At 45.1% G+C, this 12,467-nt stretch overlaps 1 protein-coding gene across 2 annotated transcripts in view; it reads right to left on the reverse strand.

Annotated features, from left to right (window-relative positions):
• Positions 1-1,046: 1,046 nt before the first annotated feature.
• ZNRF3 (zinc and ring finger 3) overlaps positions 1,047-12,467 on the reverse strand; it is a 96,353-nt gene continuing 84,932 nt past the window's right edge. For both annotated transcript variants that reach the window (XM_055796515.1, XM_055796516.1), the window contains 6 exons: positions 12,261-12,392; positions 11,204-11,314; positions 9,803-9,970; positions 7,778-7,880; positions 5,205-6,953; positions 1,047-3,933 (listed from right to left, as the gene is read on the reverse strand). In XM_055796515.1, coding sequence (XP_055652490.1) covers positions 3,890-3,933; positions 5,205-6,953; positions 7,778-7,880; positions 9,803-9,970; positions 11,204-11,314; positions 12,261-12,392 — 2,307 coding nt within the window. In that variant the 3' untranslated portion in view covers positions 1,047-3,889. The remainder of the gene's footprint in view (positions 3,934-5,204; positions 6,954-7,777; positions 7,881-9,802; positions 9,971-11,203; positions 11,315-12,260; positions 12,393-12,467) is intronic.

A 12,467-nucleotide genomic window follows, 5' to 3' on the forward strand; every position in this document is an offset into this window, starting at 1 on the left:
ACACTTTACATCAATCCATATGTACACGCGCGGGCTGCCAGCCACATGCCTCCAAGCCCCTCTCGCTGCCTGCATAAACATCCTCGGTCAAATTTTGCCCTCTGCTGACCGACGAGAGCAGCAAAGCACCAATTTCCACCAGTGGCACCAGTGCCGTCACCCCCCCTTGCCTGCCCCAGCCAGGAGTCACCCATCCGTGTCCCCCCAGGTCGTGCTGGCTCGGGTCTCGAAGCAGTTTTATTTCAGGACTATACGTTATTTATAGCTGAAATTAAACTAGAAATAAAGGTTCCACACAAAAATAAGGATGCCTTCCAGCTGATGTGTCACTCCCCACGTGCCTGGAGGCCTCAGGGGCTTGCAAGACCGCCCCCCCCCCCCCCCCCCCCCCAATCCCAGCACACCACACCACAGCCCAAGTGCTGCCCTGTTACAGCTGCTCACCTGCTTCCCCTGGCGCAGCCCTTCACCCCATCTCTTCACCGTGTACCCTGGTGCGCTGCCCCCACGCCGCCTTCACCTGCCTTCCCACGGCACCTTTGCTGTCCTGCTTCCCCCTCCACAGCAACACCGGCCGGCGTGAGTGGGGACACCGGGGACATCAGGGACACCCTCACAACACCGGCGCTGGGCAAGGTGACCGGGGGACACTCCCAGGAAGGCAGCTAAAACTGGCAAGTACTGGGCAGACACTGCACACAGTACCGCGTTAAAAAAAAATAAATAGTTTTAAAAATAAATTAGTCAATATCTACAAATTTCTGGTGGATACACAGCTGTGGTGCTTGTTGAACATTGAATGGTCCTAAGAACATCATGGGTTGCCTCCAGAAAAAACACACTTTCGAACTTTTTATCATGGTCATTTGTGTTAGGATCTGTACGTGTGTGTGTATGTATATACATACCCACCTATTATTTAAAAAAAGGAAAAAATACGTATTACACTTCACCTCAGTACATCTAGGACTATACTTTGAGGACCACAGCTATCCCTGTCCTTTCCCCCAAAACAAGAAGGACAACTTCCACATGTATATGCAATAAAACTGTATTTTTGTGTGGTTTTGCCTTTTTTTTTTTTTTTAATACAGACATTTGTACACTTTCTTACAAAACTGCAGGTAACTACAACTTTTCTTAAATCATTTTTGGTCGGCAAGTACTGTAAAATCTTTGTGTGCAATTATCATGTATTTACAGGGCCTCATGTTAGTGATTTTCAATGATTATTACAATAATGTCACACACTCTCAACATAAGACATGGCTTAAGATAAATATATTAGTAAATAAATATTCTGAGAACATATTTCCATAAATGAAATGTGCTGCTATACATATACAGAATATATACAAGATGTTTTCTAGCTTTTAAAACATTTTAAAAAATGGTAATGAAGGAGAAAGAGCCCTTTGACCATATTACAAATCTTTACAGCAAATTTTATACAAAACAATTTTAAGTGCTATAAGATAACTTTAATTAAAAACATTTTAAATAGTGCCTCATGAGCCAAACACAATGACAACTGTTCATGTAAGTAGTAGAAAGGCATTTTTTGTTATAAAAACCATCTATCACGGCCAGCTAGCCTGTAAGTCTGTACAGACAGACAGGTAGCGGGGAATTAACTAAACATCGAGTATAAAACCAAACACAGAAACCAGGTGTAGGTACCTCTGTGGTAAGGCCTGCAGAGACTGTTGTACTGGCTGAGATTTCCACAACACGTGAATGAGACCAGTACATCCAGGAACACCATGAGCCAGAATATTCCAATTTCTTTTTTATAACCACATTTTACCACAACATGCTGTGTAGTTACAGAGTACAATGCAACTTAGGTGGCCTCAGTGCCTCACAAAACACCAAGCAGAATAACCAAGGTAGTATACCAGAGCTTCTACAATGCATTTCTTTTGAGTGGAGCAAGGAGAAAGGTAAGACTTAAAAAAAACAACCAAAAAACCCAAAAAAACCCAAACCTTTAGTTTATTCTCCCGACACATACCACTTACTTCAGTCATTCAGAGAATGAGTAAGTTTTCAATAAGCTTTATACACAGAAAATGTGTTTATTGGAATTTTTATTTTAAAGTTATACCCAGATACTGCCTTGAATTAATTCTCTGAACAGCTGGATTTTGGTGTTTGTTCATTTAAAAAGATTTAACGTGAATTCCTTTAAATATAATTATTTTTCCTAACATATTCAGTACAGAAAGTAACAGTAAACAGATGAATGTATTCATTATTTGTTAGATGTCTGCTTCTTTCAAAATATTTCATTTGGGATTATAAAGCAAACAAGTTAACCTGGCTGGTTCTCACAATTAGCCCAGTGCTGTCAAGGACATTACTTTGGCAGAAAACGTAACATGAAGCGTACATCTCTTTTTCATGTCTCTTAAGTATCTCCAAAGCGTACTGAACTTCAGACAAATCTTTTCGGAAGACTGGCACTGTGGGCATTAAATAATTATTTTCCCTTTAGGAGAATTCCTGCTGTGAATACACCAGACAGGATGACACTGTGTCCTCAGGCACATGCAGCATGACAGGCAATTTAAACCATGCTATGGTAGCCTCTTACTCAGAAGCTGCTGTTTCCACAGGAAACAATTGCTATCAGAAGTGACGACATGCATTATCTCACGATAACAAATATCCTCACTAGTACAAGCACAAGAACAAAAGTATGTGCCCAGGCTAACGGGGTACAGAGAGCACTCTGTACACAAGACAAAAATGAAGCACAGCTGGCTGGGCCCCACAAAACCTTTAAAACAGATCTATCTATGGAAGCTACATCAACCACAGCAAAGAAGAAAATCATGATTAAACCAAGTCCCTCACTTTCCCCCGTGCACCAAAGGTGACAAGCACTGCTGCCCTCAGGCATGCTCGCAGTCGGTAAGGAAACAAGACCCGTTCCCAAACTGAGCCAGCCAAGCTGCAAGCACCCTGCAAGCTCCGTTTTCCTGCGCATGCCAGCATTCCTCACAGCTGGAACAGGGGCTACAGGTGCCTGAAAATCTTCCTATGGAAGGCAAGGTTCGTTACCTACAAAGGGATCATCACCCCTTCTAAGCACTTTCTTCCAGCATCTGTTTGAGGGAGGGGTCCCCAGCATTCTAACCAGTCAGAAGATACAATGAGGTCCATGGTTTAGCAGGAAGTGAGGATGAGAACGTTCTGAGCTACCAGATTCCCTACCCCCACTCTGTTAAAACTAATCCTAATGGCAGGAGGCCCTTCCTAGCCAAATCTTCAGAGCAGCATGAAAGGGGGAGGAGGGGAGAGGAGAAAGGAGACGGTCCGATGCTTCACCTCCCTCAAAATTGCTCATATAACTTGCTGGCTTCTAGGATCTGCTACTAGGATTAGTCGGTATCTGAGCATCCATTCAGCAGCTGTATCCCTCTGGACTACTATATTTCAAGGTGCTATCTGGTTTCTAAGGCAGGTGTAGCCCTGAGCTTATAGAAGGCTGGACTCCTTTCAGTAGGAGATAACAGCATCTACACAAAGCCTGGCTTATTTAACACACCGTGTTACCCCTCAGCAAGAGCTGACACGGTCACTTCTAAAAAGAAAATATAAATAACACTTTGTCATTAATATAGAAATGGCACTAGAGCTCAGAAATGCTCCACGCCACATCCCACATGGGCTTTGCACACAAATGGAGGCCTGAAGGCTTCAGGCAAGAGGGACAAAGGAGACAATCAAGCTGATGCGGACACAGAGGAAGAGGAAGTGGGGGAGGGACTTCTCCACATTACCACTTTTGTGTGTTTGTCAAAGCTTAAAAAAAATTGAAGTCCAAGAGAATCTGGAGTTTCTGATAAGCTCTGCTTCTCCATCTGGGATCATCTGGACAGGCCTAGTCACCGATTTGGCTTCTCTCCAGGGGATGAGATCCAGCACCTGAAAGATAAAGAAAACTAAGGATCATTGCACCTACAATATTGCATCCAGCTTTGGGGCCCCCAGAACAAGACACTGACTGACGGGGGCGAGTTCAGCAGAGCGCCAAGATGCCCAGAGGGCTGGAGCCCCCCGGCCCCTGGGGAGAAGCGGCCGAGGGCTGGGGCTCGCTCAGCCTGCAGCAGACGAGGCATCAGGGCTCCCCCGAGCAGCGCTGCAATAGCCGCATGGAGCCCGGCACCGCATGGAGCCAGCACCGCATGGAGCCAGCACCACATGGAGCCAGCACCGCATGGAGCCAGCACCGCATGGAGCCCGGCACCGCATGGAGCCCGGCACCGCATGGAGCCCGGCACCGCATGGAGCCGGCACCGCATGGAGCCCGGCACCGCATGGAGCCCAGCACCGCATGGAGCCAGCACCGCATGGAGCCCGGCACCGCATGGAGCCAGCGCCCTCACGGCCACGCGCCCTGGGCAAGAGGCGAGGGGCTCGGGCTGGGACACGCCATGCTCCGGCGGGATACAAGGAACATCTTTCCACCGCGCGGGCAGCCAGCGGGGAGTGGGGGCCCAGTGAGGAACGCGCTGCGTCCCTGGGGCCGGAGAAACCTGGTCGGCAAACGGCGCAATGGGGGCTGACCCCGGAGGTGGCCCTGCCTCGTGCAGGGGGCTGGGCGGGATGGCGGCCTGAGGTCCCTTCCGACACAGGGTATCCTGTGACGCCATGAACACCCTCAAAACCAGCCCTGGCAAGGCAGGTAAGGAACATCCCCTTCGTTCCACAAGTGGCTCTTTTTGCCCCTTGTGTATGTCCACAGCTAAGACTTTCCCACGTATTCTTCTACAGTAATTCCAAGCTTTTCACTCTTTTTTTATTATCCTTCAGCTTGTCTGTCCCCTCCCAGCACTGTGGCCTTGTCTACTTCAGCATCTCACCACAGCTGCCATGACTGGCACGGTGTTCCCAGCTGTGGGAGCTCCAACAGGGGCCGGGTACTAGCAGTCACTTTTTTCCCCTCCCCACAAAGGACGAGTATGAAAGCTCTTACAGGGTTAAATAGCAAACGAATACCTTCTGTTCCTCTAGCTAGGACCAAATAAGCACAGGTTATGAGAGAGTAACACTTTTGGGCAAAGCATGAGTCAATAACCTGCTCTTACACAAAGGATGGCAGTAACCTTTATGGCTGCAGGTAACGAGGAAGCTGGAAGCCTTTCATATGCTATGACAGAGTGGTAGCGAGTAATCAAAAAAAGCACAGAAATTACCTGTGGCCTTTGTGGTTGTCATCAGCTTCTGGGCGTTCAGAGGGGGACTGGGAAAGAGCATTCCCGCTTCTTCCTCCTGAGAGGAGTAGTTCTGCCGCAGGAATGATGTTGCCTCGTAGCACACCTCCCTCTCGTCCTGTACCTCTCCCATCCCTTGGCAGTGCAGGTAAGTATCCAGCTCAGGTGTTCCATCCCAGGAACTACAGCCGCCCGTGTGGGTCCCTTGGCACTCTGTAGGTAGGATCATCTCACAGTCTCTGTCTTCAGGAATTATGGGAATGCGTTGACCCAGATCACATACACCCTTACAGCAGCTTGGCAAGGTGTCATCGGGAAGCGTGTACTGCACATTCACTGCATAGTCTTCTGTATAGCAGCCACCACCTCCACTGCCACTGTTGCTACTACAGGCTACCTGCTTCTCTTCATAGAAGCAGCAGGGCAACCCCTCATATTTTACCCCGTCTGTCCTATGCAAGTGGTCTGAGTTAATACTGTACAAGCCCGGGGTGTTCCCTGACTGTGGTTCTATTCCTGGGCCACACGTCCCCCACAGCGGAGAGCCAAGGAAGAGTGCACTACAGTCAGCCGTCCCACTGCTAGGCTCCAGGGCAGAGTGCTGGAGTTCAAAGCAGCATGCACATGCTTGCTCCAGAAGTGGCCCTGCTATCTCTGGATTCTTCCAGTTCCTTTTAACATCCAATGCAGCACCAGGAGTGGCCTCATGTCCTCCCTCTGAGGTAGTGCCATTTGGATCCCTGTGCTCTAGTGAGGAATTACTGCTATAGTTCATATCCATGCTGCAGTTAGACAGTTGGTCCCCTGAGGAAGAAGCTGGCACAGGCCGGCAGTCAGCACCCACCAGGCCGTGACCATGAGCTGGAAGCTCATCCTGGTGGGGGCCCTCCAAGAGAACAATTGCACCCCTGTTTGCACCACCAACCTCACCCACTCGGCAAGGGCTCTTACTGCGGTAAACGTACGGGTCATAGTCACTGCTCAGAGAGCTGCGAAAGGTGGAGCAGCTCCCATAAACGCCTTGGTTGCTGACCTCAGTGCAGTCAACCATGGAGTCGCTAGAGGAGCAGTGGCACTGACCAGAACTGCTGCTGCTGCTGTCACTCCCAGGGCAGTCAGCCAAATATCCACTGCACACCGAACGGTGACCGTGATAGCAGCTAAAGCTGGAGGTACTGCCACTCTCCAAGCGGGATGAGGGCACTACATGTACCACGGGAGGGAAAAGCATGCTGCTACCAGGCTGAAAGGCACGGGAAGGACCCTTTGAGGAAATGCCAGCTGGAAGCTGTCCATCTTGCTCAGGGTAACTAAGGCCTTGGAAGTAGTAGTGCTGATACATGGTCTCATATTGGGAAAAGCACGCTGCTTTGGAAAAGTTGCGTCCACTAAACTTGGGTCTTCGGAAGTTGTGAGCTGGAGAGTAAGCCCTGTGTTCCAGGCTACAGTGATGCGTGTTTAAAGCATGGTCCAAATGAATAGGCTGGTAACTTCGGATATAGGCTGGGGACGGCGCTTGGTAGAGGCTCTGTTCACCGTGTCGCTCAACCGTGAGTACTGTGATAGGGTTTCCGTGAGGGTCCATGCTTGTCCGAGTGGGATACGCTGTTATCTGGTTTGCTCTGTGCACTCGGCCTGGGTAATGGACAGGCAGAATCACCCTCTGCTGCCGGCTGCGTGCTGGGTTGATGGATTCCAGACAGACTGGGCCTGCATTTCCCTTCTTCTGTTCTGAATAAGAGAAATAAGAGTGGAGAAGTAGAAGTAGGGGGCAATAAAAAGGAATATACTTCATGCAAGACAGAAGGATATTTTGTTCTGAATTTCATTATATTACACATACAACAGAGTTAAACAAAAAAAACCAAACAAAACCCCCCCCCAAAAAAACCCAACCACAAAACCAGATAACTTTTTACACAGAAGGAATAATAACAAAACAAAGAAGATAAGTCAAGAGCATCTGCCTGGAAGCCTTTGAAACATTCAATTGTATTTGCTTAAAAAGAAGTGATGTCAGATACTGTTCTCATATATGCAAAACCTTCTCCTTACACAGGATTCCTGACCTTGCACGTTAAGAGCAAGGCTGGCAGTCACTGCTTGAGTTTTCACTTTACACATTTATATAAATGGGTATTAATAGAAAACTTGTTTCAAGACGGAGAAATGGAAGGGGGAGAGGGCAAATAAGGGAAACCACATTCCAAGTTACAACACCACGGAAAAATAAAAACCATCGTCTTTTCTTTATAATTACCAAGACAAAACATACCCATCCATTTTATCTACCTGTCCTCCCTGCATTCAGAGGCTGACCAACACTCTGCTGGGCATCGCACCCGGAACAAGCAAAAACCTGGTATGTGACCTGTTATTCCAGGGCATGCAGTCATTTCCAAAGAACTTAATCCCAACTGTATTTCTAGGGTTGCATTACAATAAAGACTATGAGCTCTACGGAGACTTACAAACAGGCACAATTTCTGTTTCATCTTGTAAACTGTTAAATCCAAAATGGACGATACAACAGACATCCGTACTGCAGCACTTACCTATGATATTATGGCGGCAGTGAGGGCAGGTATGATGCTGCAGTAGCCAAGGATCCACACATTTCTTGTGAAAGCGGTGAGTGCAGGGAATGACACGCAGTTCCTACAGGAACAGATGAAGGAACATGAAAAAGTACTCCTTCCTAACGAGTGAATTTTTCACAGCTTATTCCTAGTTTTTTCAACCTAGCTACTAAACAAATCAATTCTTAGTCTCAAAGTGGTACGAAAGAAAAAAATGCCCTCTGTTCCAACACAGCCAAAAGTACAACAGCTAGTGAGCAGCTGTCACTAACAGAGTAGTCTGCAGGCACGTTAGAACTCCATGTAGGTATACTACATTTCTTTAGGACACCTTTTCCTGCGTGTCCCTGTGACCTAACACCTTGAAGGAGCCAATCATTAAAGTTTTCCTTAATAAATTAAATTAACTTAAAAAACAATAGCGTCCATTTAAAGATACATCTTGCCTACAACTTATAGCAATGGAAAACATTCAGGGAAAAGAAAAACAACAGAGGGTATACAATACTTTTTCCCTGGCCCAGCACTCTCATCCTTCAGCTATTATCTGTTTATAGGATTTCCTGAGCCTGCTGGATATCTACCGGTATCAGAAACCTGCAACAGATCTTTCTTCCAAGTACTGCTCAATTCTCCCCATGAGGTCAGGTTTTGAATTTGTATCATGCTTCAGCAAGAAGTTCCACAGGGCTACTACCTGCTGGGGGGCGAACCACCACACTTTGATTCAGACTGGGGCCTAGCAGTTTCATTTAATTGCATCCAACCTTGTATTGGAAAAAAATTAACTTCTGATTCCTGTTCATGCTCTCCATTCCCACTTTTGTACTCCTTCCACCCACAGGTAATCTAGAACTAAACAGTCCTAGCCCACTCAGTCATTTTTTGTACAGAACCATTCCAAATCATTGATTACTTTGTGACTGCCCGTTTCTGAAGCACCTTCATTTCCAACGTATCTTTTGTGAAACGAGATCAAAGTGCACACAGTACTCAATGTGAGAGCATGACTGAACTTAGACTGTGACATAATTATGTTTCCTGCTCGGTTCTTTTCCCATCTCATATCTGATTTGCCTTTTGGACTGCCACAAAGCACTGATCTGCTTTCAGAGCTAAAACAGCTTCAAGATTTGCTCCTGAGCAGTAATGCTCGCCCCACAACCCACCACTAATGCACGTGAAGCTCTTACCTACATATATCACTTCATGCTGAAGTTCATGCATCAATTCCCTGTCTTCTGTACAGCCCTTCTGAAGTTCTTTTCTGCCTTCATCCTTGGTACTCTGAATAATTTCCCATCAGCTAACTCCATTAAACTTCTATTTCTAGCACTATTTGTAACTTGCAGCACTCAAATACTGAAGCTGGTATTTTATATGGTCTTAAAAATTAAGAATCTTTTATGAATAATTTCAAAATAAAATGTCTTCAAATAGGAAGTTTAAAGCTGTTGACTATTGACTGCCTCTATTCTAAGGAGCCTATTTTCTATCCCATCCTTTCGCTGCTTCCTCTGCATAGAACTGTGTCACAGAAGGCAAGCACTGACATAAACACAGCAACGGTGAGGAGTCAAAACATGGTTCCTCAGCCTTCTGGCATCTCCTCCCTCTCTTCCTCTGGTTTCCCAGCAGTGCTGTGTACCTGACATTTTAAAGACAAGGTGCCATCAAAGCTTGATTAACAAAACACAAAATGTATCCTTTATGTCCAACAAACAGAGCTTGCGCATCACCTTGGGATTTGTTAAAAATACCCAAAGAACTAAATGGTGAGGCGACCCTGACTTCTTTACGAGTTCTTCCTCAGACGAGCAACTTGATGGAGGCAGCAACTTGCAGAATGCAGCTGAGGCTGTGTTGGCTACTCAACGCAATCAGTCTGGCAAGCGGCACGGCCCCTGTACACAATGGGCCCAAGAGCCAGCCACGTACCACAGTGCTAAAATAAACCAGCGACATTCTCAGCCCGTGTTGAAGAAACCATTTATGCTTTACCTCCCCATCAATGTACTTCTCCAAGCAGATGGCACAGTCAGAAGTGGAGCTGCTACTGAGTGTGTCCAGCGCTCCACAGCTACCTTCCCGGAGTCCCTTACTCTTGGACTTAAACTTCCTGGTCTCCATTTTTTCCAGTGCTTGCACTGCAAGCCTGTTCATGGAATTCTACAACAGAAGACGAAGAAAAAAAAAAAAAAGAAAAAAGAAAAAAAGGCAATGCTGCAGCATATGGGACTACAGTGTAGTAGCAGAGAAACACCCCCATGTTCAAATTAATGTACCTTACCAAATCACATCAGGCCCAGACTAATGTACAATTTCATAAATTAAGCACTGAAAAGGCTAATTAGAATTTAGATCAGAAGCCTCCTGAACAGAATGTACACCACACACAGCAGTGAGAATGGTAAGCTACTTCGAATTGAAACAAGGTGAAGGTGCTGACAATTGGGATACACCACAACTGTTCAGCTGATGGGCAGCAAGAATTCAAGGCAACATGCAAGACTTGGCCGTGAACTTTTTTTGAACTGTCAGTATTGACTGTAATGCCCCATTACGCTGTTACCACCATATTACCAGAAGCAATACTTAAAGAGAGGGATTAAAATGAAATGTTACTAAATGAGCTGTACCATTTCCCCTCCCCTCAAATTTATTTACTAGTAGAAGCTTAGGAAGGCAGTGGGTTGTTTACACTGTACTGCAGAATTTATCATCCCCCTTTTTAACACTGCTGCTGGCCCATAACATCTTTGGATTCCTACTCAGTACGTCCAAAGCATCTTCAGTGCTTTGCGTTCCTTTTACTTGCACACACTGGACTGAACTACAAACTTCAGAGTCCATTAGCTTCCATATGCTTTCCCTTTCACATTTGTCAGGACAAACTCAGAGTTATCTCACCTAGGATTTCTTCTAACCAAACTTTTTACTTGGCAAATCTCTCCCATTAAAAATCAACGGATGTTATTCTATTGAAAGGAGTTGCAATGTATTTTCAGTCCAGACATTCTCCCCACAGCACAGCACAGCACAGCACAGCAACAAGAGCTTGGACTTCTTCAGAGGTACATCAGTGCTACTGATAACCAACCCCTGAATAACCAGAAACGTTCTTCCTTCCCAATGGCTAAATGGACTGCAATGAAATGAAAGAAGCAAAAATGCTCTTTCATTTTGGGATTTAACTGAATGAACATCACAGGTCAATGCAGATCTCCACTGAAGACATTTCCAAATTTTTCCAAAGGCCTACAGCCATGGATAAAGCCCTTTTCACAAAGATGGCTATTCTAAGTCAGTGTCCAGCATTTCCAAAACTAGTTAGCAACTTCTAGGACAAAGTAAGAGAAACTAACTTTCCGCACTCACTGAATACTGCATTACTGCTCTTACCTGACTACGTCGTTGTTTCAGTTTGATCTTGACAAGAAGAATGAGGCAAACAAGAGACACAACCACAAAGAAAGCCAGGAAAATTCCCATATCAAAGTACTCCGTGGGTTGCTTAAAAATTAAAACAAAAATATTATTTTTTCTTTCTTTAGATCATACCCAAATCTATTGTTCCTTTCTCTGTTCTACTTTCTCAGTGGTCATTGTCAAATGTAGACAGTCACAATGGCAAAAGTACACTGTTCTGTTGGTTAAATGGAATTCTATGAGACACAACCTGGGTTTTGTATGTCACTGCAAGTGGATGAAATACATAGAATGCCTGTCACGAGATCTCATATTTACAGTATCTCTGAACTGATCCCACAAAACCCAGGTTTTTTTAACTGAGTGAATCACACTAACACAAACTTTCATTATTTATTTGGGGGTTTTTTTGCTTGTATACTTAAGTGACTGAAAATCAACATTTGAATTTTCAGTGAACGGCTCACTTCTCAGACATATTTCTTAAGAGAAGAAGTCCATAAAAATACAACAAAACCAAAGTGGTAACTGGGACATGGTTGATCTCCAGCTTTGTTCTTCTTCTGTAAACTATGTGTAAAAAGCACTAAAAAAAAACTCTAGAAAAAATATTTTCTATTACAATTACAAATATCAGATATCAAATAATTAATCCATGTTTAAAATACTACACAGAATTGTTAATTAACACGGGGCAGACTACCTTACAAATCTGAACTACCAGATGTACAAAATAATTAAGTTATTTAATTAAGAAGGAAAACATCTATTACATAAAATTTTTAGCCATTTATATATTCAAAAGAATCCTTCTGAAAGACAGCAGATGCCACATTGTGGATTCTATACTTACATCAAGTGTAGCTGCTTGTCCACAGTGCAGTTGCTCAATTTATTTAGGTCAACAGAATTTCACACGTATTAATGCACATGAGGAGCATCAAAACATCTTCACACTCAGTGCAGTTAGCAACCACCGCATGAAGTAACAGCAGTGTAAGATCTAGATAAAGTTTCTTAAAAGTCTCACCCGTGGGGGGCGATGCTGAATCCTGGCTCGTGCCACTTTCTGCTTGTTAACTATGTTCATTAGCTTGACAGCATCAGCACCCTTCACATACACCACTGGTCTCTTCAGAGGGTCCTCTGAGCCCTGGTTCAGCTGGAATAAAAAAATAATCTACTCAAAAGGCACGTTTCAGTAAAACACCTCTCTTCTAGACGATGGAGAGAAAAG

This window comes from Falco peregrinus, chromosome 2, assembly GCF_023634155.1.
Source record: "Falco peregrinus isolate bFalPer1 chromosome 2, bFalPer1.pri, whole genome shotgun sequence".
In the NCBI taxonomy this organism is placed as follows: domain Eukaryota; kingdom Metazoa; phylum Chordata; class Aves; order Falconiformes; family Falconidae; genus Falco; species Falco peregrinus.